The sequence below is a fragment of the Symphalangus syndactylus genome, chromosome X, assembly GCF_028878055.3.
Source record: "Symphalangus syndactylus isolate Jambi chromosome X, NHGRI_mSymSyn1-v2.1_pri, whole genome shotgun sequence".
In the NCBI taxonomy this organism is placed as follows: Eukaryota; Metazoa; Chordata; class Mammalia; order Primates; family Hylobatidae; genus Symphalangus; species Symphalangus syndactylus.
This window is the reverse complement of record NC_072447.2, coordinates 34,223,850-34,235,646: the sequence shown is the minus strand read 5'-3', so window position 1 is coordinate 34,235,646 and position 11,797 is coordinate 34,223,850. Positions and strand designations below refer to the sequence as shown.

Below are 11,797 nucleotides of genomic sequence, written 5' to 3'. Positions count from 1 at the left end.
GGCTTCTGTACATAAAAGTGTTTTTGCTAAATTTACGGTATATATAGATCCTTTCATATTATTTTACTAAGAATGTTTGAACTTGGCATATTTGATATAGTTCCTGATAGGAATAGCACAGCTCAAACATTAGTTTTTCTCCTTACCTCCTCTAACACATGTGGTTTGTCTGGAGAGTTTCTAAAAATTCAGCTATAACCCCAGTTCATGTATTTGCTGGTGATTGTTCTTGCTGAGGTAGTAACAGCCCAATCTTGGGCTGTTACATCCTAGGAAATCTCGAATCATAGTGATTAAAATAGTTGGGGTAAAGTTGTAGCTTATATGCAATACTACTTGGAGGAATTCTTTCACTAATTTGTATTTAATGTGGAAATTGTAGTTTCATTGATTTAATCATAGATAATGGAAATGGTCTTCAAGAAGTTTTATTTTTCATTTTTTTGCTTATACACTCTGATTCCTATAATACAGTGCTATAAGCTATGCACAGAAAGAAAATAAAATGTTTGAAATCCAAGAATAATGGTTCTTACTGCTAAGAGGGAGTAATAGTTATTACTAATGATTTTGATGGGGTTGCATTTTTGTTGCAATGTTTATTCCACTTGCAGTTAGAATATGAATATGTTTTATCACTAATGCAGCTAAATAACCAAACATTTGTGTAAAAAAAAAAAAAAAAAGCCAAGATTTCATTGTTTGTTGAATATTTCTTAAGCATCTAGCCCCTAAAGAGACCGCTTCTTACCGAGCCTGTAAACTATGCATGATGGAAATTCTTGTATTTTATTTAGGAATGGCTGTTGGTTTACTCACCACGTCTGTGGAATCATGGCTATAAATGTTTGCTTACAAACTCTTTGTGACTTGTAATTTAACTTAATCTCATCTAATGTAAATATTAGATTATGATGTTCAGTAACATCTTTCATAGGTATAAACTGCTGTCATTGATTTCAGAGTAGCTCTGAGTAATCAAATAGGTAAAAGCATGTTTTGAGTAAAATAGCTAGATTTATACTTTACTTGTATACAGACTTAACAACAACCGGTATTGACTGGATTTACAGTTAAAGTATCAGAATGAAATCGAGGTTTTTTTGATGTTACCTGACTCATAAAGATGAAAATGATTTGTATTGGTATGAAATGCTTATCTTTATTCTACTTAGTAAGGGTAAGTTTTATTTATACTCTTTGGACTCCCATGAACTTTTGCACACTGCTTTGTGTTTCTGGTTTACCCTAAACTACCATCCTTTTTATCTTTGCTTTTTTTCTTCCTATTCAGAAAAGAGCAAAATGTGAAAAGACACTAGACTCTCAGGTATAGAATGAACTGAGCAATTTGGAGAATATATTGGACTTTGTCCTCTCTTATTCCACCCTCCTAGCCCTGCAAGTTGCTAGGTACTTGTGAGGCAATGTACTGGAGAGGGTAGAGCCATGGATCCTGGGGTCAAAGGGCCTTTGCCCCCACCCTTACTTGGCCCTCTACCTACAGGTGACCACTGGCACATTCTCCTGCTTGTCTCAGCTTCAGGTTCTTCACCTCTAAGATGGGGATGATGAAAACAGTACCTGTCATGCAGAACTGTTGGGAGGATTGATAATTTAGATGTTTATACATGTAATGTACTTACAGCAGTGTCTGCTCTTTTCACTTGATAACCAGTACTATGTAAGATAGAAGATGCATGTCTTCTATATTCTGTATTTCCCGTTTCTTTTGCGTGCAGTCTTTGATTCGTACAATAGAAGGAACACGTAGAATGTATATTTGTACATTCGTGTCAATACAGTATTTAAAATTGCTACCAACCTCATTTAATTCGGCATAAGACTAACAGATGAAGTCTCTCGTTTGCTTGAAGATATTTTACAAAATACCAACTGTTCTATATTTCTTTAGAAAAAGATTATAGTTATTAATATTGATACCTCTGATAATATTTTATTCTTAAATCTTCAGTGATTCCTTTTACTATAGATTCATGACAGCTAATTAGTACTAACTGATTTAGAGGTTTCCTTTCCCATCATATGGAATGATGTAAAGAAATCAGATACAAACTACTACAATTAGAAAATAAAATATGAACAACTTTCAACAATGTATACAATTGATTCTTTTCAAACTGTTTATAACATTTTAAACTATTCATATGATTCTTTTCCAAAAATCTGCTGTTTTTAAAAATTAATTGTGATATATAAGGAAAAGGTATACCTTGTTTTTATTTTTGTCTGGTTTTGGTTGTTTGATCTGAATGAATCCATTTAGCCATACTCCAGATACAGGGTTGCATTTTCTCAGCAAGTGAATTTGTCACAAATCTGTGCTGAAGAAGGCATTTTCTAATGGTAAGTCAGTTCAGCAGAGTGACTTCAGATTGCAAAGTCACATTCAACAGACTTTATATGATGCAGAGACCTATAGGTGAAGTAAATACTTAACACTTCTGGCCAACTTGCCCACTTTTAAAAGCCCAGTCTGTACTGCCATTACAATCCATTGTTTTGTTCAGTTCACAACTTGATGTTGGTAGATCAGAAAGTAGGGACAAAATCTGAGTCAAGTCCCATTGCTGATTTCTGTGCTGTCAGATACAAAATTAGTTGGACTTGGCAGATTCGATAACGTTTAATACATATTTACAATTTTAAACCTGTCTTAGGAATCTAACAATGGAATTTTTTGTTTTTTTCTTGAGACAGAGTCTCACTCTGTCACCCAGGCTGGAGTGCAGTGGTGCAGTCTCAGCTCACCGCAGCCTCCGCCTACCAGGTTCAAGCAATCCTCCTGCCTCAGCCTCCCGAGTAACTGGGATTACAGGCGCGCACCACCACGCGCAGCTGATTTTTGTATTTTTAGTAGAGATGGGGTTTCACCATGTTGGCCAGGCTGGTCTCGAATTCCTGACCTCAAGTGGTCCGCCCGCCTCAGCCTTCCAAAGTGCTGGGATTGCAGGCGTGAGCTACTGTGCCTGGTTGGGAATTTTCTTAGGTTATCTACCAAAGGCAAACATAGAAATAAACTTGCAATTAAAAAAAGGTTTTTGGGGCCAGGCGCAGTGGCTCACACCTGTAATCCCATCACTTTGGGAGGCCAAGGCGGGCGTATCACCTGAGGTCGGGAGTTTGAGACCAGCCTGACAAACATGGAGAAACCCTGTCTCTACTAAAAATACAAAATTAGCTAGGCATGGTGGTGCATGCCTGTAATCCCAGCTACTTGGGAGGCTGAGGCAGAATCGCTTGAACCTGGGAGGCGGAGGTTGCGGTGAGCTGAGATCGTGCCATTGCATTCCAGCCTGGGCAACAAGAGCGAAACTCCGTCTCAAAAAAAAAAAAAAAAAAAAAAAAACCTATATTATATGGGCCAGGTGCAGTGGCTCACACCTGTAATCCCAGCACTTTGGGAGGCCAAGGTGGGTGGATCACCTGAGGTCAGGAGTTCACGACCAGCCTGGCCAACAGAGTGAAACTGTCTACTAAAAATACAAAAATTAGCTGAGTGTGGTGGCGGGCACCTGTAATTCCAGCTACTTGGGAGACTGAGGCAGGAGATCACTTGAACCTGGGAGGTGGAGGTTGCAGTGAGTTGACATCGTGCCACTGCACTCCAGCCTGGGTAACAGAGCGAGACTGTCTCAAAAAAAAAAAAAAAAATTGGACAGGCGCGGTGGCACACGCCTGTAATCCCAGCACTTTGGGAGGCCAAGGCAGGTGGCAGGTGGATCACCTGAGGTCAGGAGTTCAAGACCAGCCTGACTAACATGGTGAAACCCCGTTGCTACTAAATGCAAAAAAATTAGCCAGGCATGGTGGCACATGCCTGTAATCTGAGCTGTTTGGGAGGCTGAGATGGGAGAAGAGCTTGTACTTGGGAGGCGGAGGTTGCAATGAGCCAAGATTGCACCATTGCACTCCAGCCTGGGCAACAAGAGCGAAACTCCGTCTTAAAAAAACAAAAAAAAAAAGCTCTAGTATGGGTGAATAGTACCTTAAAATCTACTATGCCACTTAGTTGTTAGTCTAGTGCAGGTCTCAAATTATCTGGTCTCAAGCCCTTTATATCAAGGGGCAACAAACTACAGTACATAGGTCAAATACGGCCCACTACCTATTTCTGTTAATAAGGTTTTATTGGAATATAGCCGCACTCATTTGTGTGTGTTGTCTATGGCTATTTTTGCACTACAATGGCAGAACTGAGTTGTTCTAACAGATCAGATGGCATGCAAAGACCCAAGGTATTTATTATCTGGTCCTTTGTAGAAAGGGGTTTGCCAACTCCTACTTTCTACTTAAAAATGAAGAATCTCAGAGCTCTTTTATCTGGCTAATGTTGGTAGATAAAATTTCTAAAACTAATTTTTACTTGAAAGCACAAATGTAGCACTGGCAATAAATACTGTCAATTTTCCTTGAAATGGCAACATTGCTTGTGAGTTGTCTGTCAATATTGACTGTATTAATAGATATTTTTAAAATGTTAATTCAAGAATAAACCCAATGCATTAGCATAAACTTTTTTTTTTTTTTGAGACGAAGTCTCGCTCTTTCACTAGGCTGGAGTGCAGTGGTGCGATCTCAGCTCACTGCAGTCTCTGCCTCCCGGGTTCAAGTGATTCTCCTGCCTCAGCCTCCCAAGTAGCTGGGACTACTGGTGCACACCACCACACCCAGCTAATTTTTGTATTTTTAGTAGAGACGGGGCTTCACCATATTGGCCAGGATGGTCTCGATCTCTTGAACTCATGATCCGCCCACCTCAGCCTCCCAAAGTGCTGGGATTACAGACATGAGCCACTGTGCCTGGCCTAGCATAAACAATGAAGAGTAACAGAAACAAAAATTTGAGATGGCATTGTTGCACATTTTTGCAAATCTTGACCAGCTTAATAGAAGACAGTCTCATATCTGCTTTTGTATTCAATGTGTCCTAGTAAGTTTTGGTTAAAGCATATGAAGAAAATCTGGCCTCAGAGGTATGTAGTTGGAAAAGGAAGATTTTAGTAGTCTTTTCAGATACTTGTATGTTCTTTGATACTACACACAATCTTGACAAGAGGTGATTTCTTAAGTTGCACTGTGGAATCTAACACCAAATCAACAAACGTTTCATACTGTTACATTATAATTCATTGGTCTATTTTGAACTATGAATGGACTTTGTAACTTCACACGCCTGGAAAACTTGGAAAAAACTGACAGAGGTATGATCTTCCATATGTTGACCCTTTTCATTCTACAGTATTAAGATGCCACATTCATTAATATCACTATCTCTTCAGAAAAGTTCTTACTTTAGTGAAGTTGTCAAGCTAATGGTAGCAGATACTAGTTTTGTAAAACTTTTTTCACGCTTGAAAGCCCAAATTTTATCACCACCAACAAATATGGTCACTTGTTTCCCTTGAAGTGACAGACTAATTTTATTCATTTTTGCAAAAATGTTGAACACAAACCCAAGTTTGAATAACCAGCTTATCAGCTTTTCTTTCAAGTAAAAATGATATTTCGTGAAAGTGTCCAGTTGTTTGGAATACAAATTAGCACAAATGCTTTTCCTTGAGACAACTGCTGTAGATTGGTATGCAGAAGAGCTTTGTGTAGTATTCCCCAGTTTGTCAAATGAAATATTAAAAAGATGTGTACTCAAAGGTTAGGATGTACCAGTGTATGAGATTAATCTCTTTAGGTTAATAAATTTTTATTGCATTGTCAGAGACATTAACTTTTTTTTTTGAGATGGAGTCTCTGTTGCCCAGGCTGGAGTGCAATGGTGCAATCTCAGCTCACTAACCTCTGACTCCCGAGTTCGAGCGATTCTCATATCTCAGCTTCCCAAGTAGCTGGGATTACAGGCACGTGCCACCACACCTGGCCAATTTTTGTATTTTTAGTAGGGTTTCGCCATGTTAGCCAGGCCGGTCTGGAACTCCTGACCTCAAGTGATCTACTCGCCTCCACCTCCCAAAGTGTTGGGATTACAGATGTAAGCTACTGCACTTAGCCATTTATTTATTTATTTACTTAAGAGACAGGATCTTGCTCTGTTGCCCAGGGTGAGTGCAGTGACACCATATCACAGCTCACTACAGCATCAACCTCCCTGGCTCAAGTGATCCTCCTACCTCAGCCTCCCAAGTAGTGGGGACTACAGGTGCACCACCAAGCCCGAATGTTTTGTTTTTATTTTTTAGAGATGGAGGTCTCACAATTTTGTCCAGGCTGGTCTCTAACACCTGGATGCAAGTGCTCCTCCCACCTTGGCCTCCCAAAGTGCTGATATTACAGGTGTAAGACACTATGCCCAGCCAAAAACCTCTTTTGAGACAGAGTTTTGCTCTTGTTGCCCAGGCTGGAGTGCAGTGGCGCGATCTTGGCTCACCACAACCTCGGCCTCCCGGGTTCAAGCAATTCTCCTGCCTCAGCCTCCCGAGTAGCTGTGATTACAGGCATGCACCAGCACACCCGGCTAATTTTGTATTTTTAGTAGAGACGGGGTTTCCTCATGTTGGTCAGGCTGGTCTCAACTCCCGACCACAGGTGATCTGGCCGCCTCGGCCTCTCAAAGTGCTGGGACTACAGGGGTGAGCCACTGCGCCTGGCCATATTATAGATTTTTATAGGAAGTTAGTGTAGTGGGAAAAGCAGGGAAAACTCGAAAGTCATTTTTTTTAAAGCTTAAATAGAAATTACATTTTGGATATTCTGTCATAATGTTATGAAAATGTCAATTTTCTCCAAATTAACCTTTGACTTCAATATAATTACATTTAGTATTACAGCAGGCCTTGGTGGGAGATTGCAAAAACATCCTAAAATACATTCATGTGGAAATACTGAATTTCAAAGAATTCTAGAAACACTGCTAAGAGAGAATTCAACAGATAAGTTGCACCCTAAGCCATAGTAGTGAATAATAGATGCAGTAACAGAAAGATCCGAATAGATAGCTCAGAATCTAGCTCACCTACTATGGAAATTAGGTACTTGATTTTTTAAAAAGTGGCTTCAAAAATTACTGGGGAAAGGATAGGTAAGCAGGTAATGCTGACCAAACTACACTTTGGAGAGAAAAGTGGATTTGGATCTTTACCTCACCCTATACAGAAAAATTGCTTAAGAGTAAAGCATTTTTTACTTTTTTTTTTTTTTTTTTTTTTTTTTTACATTTTTTACTATAAGCATGAGGGCAATGGGGAGTATCTTGGGACTAGGGAAGTTCGTGTTAAGACTTCTTAAAATGCAAACCATAAGATGAAAAATTTATGGATTTTATCACTTCATAACCATCATGAGATCAAATCAAGCAAGAACCATCAATGGATGCTAAGTCTAGAGAGAATTTTTGACGAAGAGTAAGTACCTGCATAGCCTTAAGGTGCCTCCCCACAGTACTTATTGCAAGAGGAAAACTACCTCTAAGGTGGAGGGACAGCCAATGGAGAGCAAATTACTGTATCCGTGTGAAACTTACTTAAGTTGGTAATCAACTCTGGTATGTGTAACAGAACATTCATAATCTTAGGAAATACACATGGAAGTATTTGTAATGTAACTTTCAAAAACAGTTGATAAAAAATAGGGCAATATAATAAATGGAGTAAACATGTTAATAGGATTTTGTCATAAAAATTAAGGAAAATTTTACCAATCTTAAAAAGCTTAGTTGGCTAGGATAAAATATTTGCAACATTTAAACTGGAAATTATCTAGAATACAAGAAACTCCTGGAAATCAACCAGAGTAGCCCAGTGGAAAGGTGGGCAAGGATTGAACAGGCAATTTACAGAAGGGTAAACCAGATAGAATGGCTAATCATTTTGTATAGATTGAGAACAATGCCAAGCGAGGAAAAACAAATAGCATGATAGCTTTTATGCAGTGTCATTTATATACATTTAAAATACATGCATATCTTCAAAACAGTATTTCAAAATTGCAGCTGCAAAAATATCAGAGGAGGTGTTTATAATTAGGGAGAGGAATGGAAAGTAAAAGGACCCCAAAAATAGAATAAAAGTAGAGAGGGATGCTACACACACATGTCCATGAGCTCAAGGGTTGGATGAATTAAACTCACCAAAGGTCCCTAAGATAAAGGAGGAGAAAGTGACAGCTCCCACGCTCTTAATTTGGCTTAATCTCAATGTGTTCGAGTTTTCATTACAGCTCAGGGTACCAGCCCCAGCCTGCTCACTTTCCTACTCATTTATGTTTAAACTTCCTGGCTTTCTCACCACACTCGAACCCTACTCCCGGCACACCTTTGGACGTGTCAGGAACACGTTCATCACAAACATTTTTTGTGCCACAAAGGGACTTGCCCAGCTTTGGCCAAGAGTACAGGTGCCCATTCCTGAGAGTTTCAGCTTCACATTAAAAAAAAAAAAAATGAGATATAATTAAGAGACCATAAAATTCACCCGCTTAAAATGTACAATTCAATAGTTTTTAGTATACTTAGTTGTGCACTCATCATAATCCTAGAACATTTTCATCCAAAAAAGAAAACCTGTACCAATTATTCGGCTTCATTTTTAATTGTGTATATCTCCCCCCAGAAGTGGTAATAAAACTTTCAGGCTAGTCACCTTCCAACGAGAAAAACATGTAGCCTGGGGTTCCATGGGAATGGGTTATCACTTGGCAGGCCTGGGTAGACAGGAGGCTTGAGCCAGCCCTGCCAAGATGTCTTTTTCAATGTTTTTGAAAAGATAATAAATGTGCATGGCAGTGGTAAAAGTGCCTACTTAGGAGGCAACACGTTTAGCAGTTTCTTATGTGTCTTCTCGGAGAGATCCTCCCCAGAGGTTTTTGTTTTGTTTTGCTTTTGAGACAAGGTCTCTGTAGCCCAGGCTGGAGTGCAGTGGCGTGATCACTGCAGCCTCGACCTCCCAGGCTCAAGCGATCCTCCCACCTCAGCCTCCCAAGTAGCTGGGACCACAGATGAGTCGCCATGCCCAGCTAATTTTTAAATTTTTTTTGTAGAGATGGGGGTCTCGAACTCCTTAGCTCAATCAATCCGCCCGCGTCAGCCTCCCAAAGTGTTGGGATTACAGGCGTGAGCCACCACACCCGGCCTCGCGGAGGTTTCAGTCAGCATTATTTACGCCTCAGGAGAAGAGGAACCAAATTGGCTGCAGAGTGGGGTGTCGTTGAAAGGCCTAGGTCGGCCTACGGCGCGTGCCGCTTCCTTTTCGTTGAAGATCGACCCCAATAGCTTGCTGCTGTCCCTCTCTGGGTGACCGCACGCTGAGGGTGGGGCGTCACTAAACACTGATTACCCGTGCGCCTCGAAAACTGGAACCTATGCTTGGAGGGCGGGTCCTCTGGCGTCTGCACAGATGTCATTGGCCCAACTGGCACCCACCTGGGGGCCTAGCCAGACATTGTTCCCAAGGCTGCATTGGTGAGTCTGCATGCAGACACCCAGTGTGTGTAAACGTGTGCGTGCTGAGTGAGCACGTGTGTGCGCGTTCTGTGCTCTGTGTTCACACATTGAGTGAGGATGTGTGTGCACGGTGTCTGAGAAACTGCACCCTACCTCTACACACGCTTTGAGTGTGTATCTGCCACTGTGAGAAGGTGCATTTACGCTGGGTGTGCACGTTGCATGTAAGCATCGTAAGAAGAACTGTCTGCGTACGCACGCCTTCTGTGTGTGCACTGTGTACAGCCGTGTGTAAGGACGCGTGCACGCCCGTACGCGCTGTGTGAGGATTGTTGTGCACATTGCATGCACACGCTATGCGCGCGCGCCGCGTGAAAACCGGTGCGCCGTGCGTGAGAACCGGTGCGCCTATCCCACGTGCACGCCCTGCGCACGCTGTACGTGAGAACCGGTGCGCCTATCGCCCGTGCACGCCCTGCGTGCGCTGTGCGTGGAAGCGGTGCGCCTATTTGCGTGCGCCGTGCGTGGGAACCGGTGCGCTTATCGCACGTGCACGCCCTGCGCGCGCGCTGCGTGAGGACGCGTGCGCATGCGGACGCGCGCGGGTTCGGTGCGGCGCGGCGGGCTTGGCAGTGCGCCTGTGCGGCCGGCGCATCCCGATGGAGCGCGGCGGCGGCGGCTTCGGGACGGGATCCCGGCCTGAGGGGACTGCTCGGGGAACCTCTCTCCCAGGGAAGATCGCAGAACCAGGCGCGGTGCGGACGTCTCAGCCTAACTACCGGCCTCAAGGTATTATCCCCAGAGTGTGGCGGGCGCCCGAGGGCTTCGGGTTCCTGTGGGGGGGGCGGGCCCGGCGGCCCAGGGCAACGGTCCTCGAGCGTGGGGGGAAGGGGCACGGCGCAGAGCTGAGATAAACGCCCTTTCCCCGGCCCGGGATCGTCCAGACGTGCATCCAAGGGCCGCACCGCTCTCTGTGCGACTGGCGGGGTTCTTTCTTGGGGCGACCTGGGTGAGTGGGTACACATGGGGGGGTGGCTTAGGGTGGGCGGCAGGTGTGTTTGGGATGGAGGTGCCTGAGGGGGTGCTGCGGGTGCAGTCCCTGTCCTCGAGGAGCAGCCGGCATGGGGGTCGTTAGGATAAACCGAGCAGGGTTGTGGGGTTGCCCCGGCCTCTGCGCGCGCCCTCTCTGCGTTCTGGGAAACGCGCGCGAGCGCCGCTGCAGCCCGCGGCGAAGGTGGCCCAGCTTCGCGCCTCTTGGCGTTTCCAGGGGGCAAAATCGGCGTGTCACTCATTGGCAGAGGCAGATTCGCCTGGGCGGCCAGGCGTCTGCCCCGGACCGGGTGCTCCTCCCGCCTGGATGCGCTGCCTGTCTTGGGTACGCTGCTCAGGTGGCCCGGCCGCGGCCCCCTCTTGAGGCAGCGGGGCAAACGAGGCTCTCAGCCCTCGAGGCTGCCGATGCTGGGAGCCATGGAGGGCTGGTCCCTGGCTCCCAGAAGCCAGCGAGGCAGCGGGGGAGACTTTGAGGACATTTGGCAGGATTTTAGATAAGCAGGTCTGATGCTAACGTTCTGTAAAGTGGTTGCAGGTAATGCAGGGGTGTAAGCAGCATGGAAACCGATTTCATGCTGTTTTTCCTGACAACAACTTTTTTAGTTTTAGTTAATAAGGCAGGCTATTTTTAAAATATTTTTTATTGCAGTCTAATATGCATTTAAAAAACAACACAAAACTATGATTCGATGAATTATCACATAGTGAAGATGGGAGTATTTTATATACGATGGGCCAAGAAAAGGAAAGAAATCAAGAGAAATGTTCTTAAAACATGCTTTTTCACTGGGGTTGGGGGGGGCGAGGGGTATTTTCTGACTGGGCCTTCAGTTGCATCATTCATAGAAGGAGGAGATAGCGTAAATCATTTCCAGTTTGTATTTTTCATTATGCTTTTTTAAAGGCAGAATTCATTAACTGTCACAGGATAACGTTATAACTACCTTTGAAATGTGTGCTTTTGTTTTTATCCTTTTTGCTTGAAACACTCAAGCTGCATCTGCTAGGGAACAACCTGGAAACTACCCACCAGAACGACCCTCCCTGGCAGAGGCGACCTTGTATAATAAAACATTGAAAAGGAGAGTTTGTTTCAGTTTGCATTTTTATTTAGTTGAGAGCTTAAATAATAGTTTGTTTCGATGTTTCGTTGTACTCATGAGAGGCGGGGAGGGGCGGTACGGTACGATTGGGCCTTCAGTGTATCTTGGATTTTATTTGAATGAACTTAAGGGTTTTTTTTTTTTTTTTTTTTTTTTTTTTATGGAAACAATTAGGGGAAGGGGAGGAGGTACTTTTGCGGGGGAGATTCTTAATAAGTTCTGTTTGGAAACT

The 11,797-nt window shown here is 43.4% G+C and overlaps 1 protein-coding gene across 9 annotated transcripts in view; it reads left to right on the top strand.

Moving 5' to 3' along the window:
* Window positions 1-9,969: 9,969 nt before the first annotated feature.
* The window catches only part of MAP7D2 (MAP7 domain containing 2), a 111,811-nt gene continuing 109,983 nt past the window's right edge, over window positions 9,970-11,797 (top strand). For 3 of the 9 annotated variants that reach the window (XM_055267839.2, XM_055267838.2, XM_055267836.2), the window contains exon 1: window positions 9,984-10,201. In XM_055267839.2, coding sequence (XP_055123814.1) covers window positions 10,072-10,201 — 130 coding nt within the window. In that variant the 5' untranslated portion in view covers window positions 9,984-10,071. Of the gene's footprint in view, window positions 10,202-11,797 lie in introns of all 9 variants that reach the window. The other 6 variants (XM_063634976.1, XM_055267834.2, XM_055267833.2 and 3 more) reach the window with 3 other exon arrangements.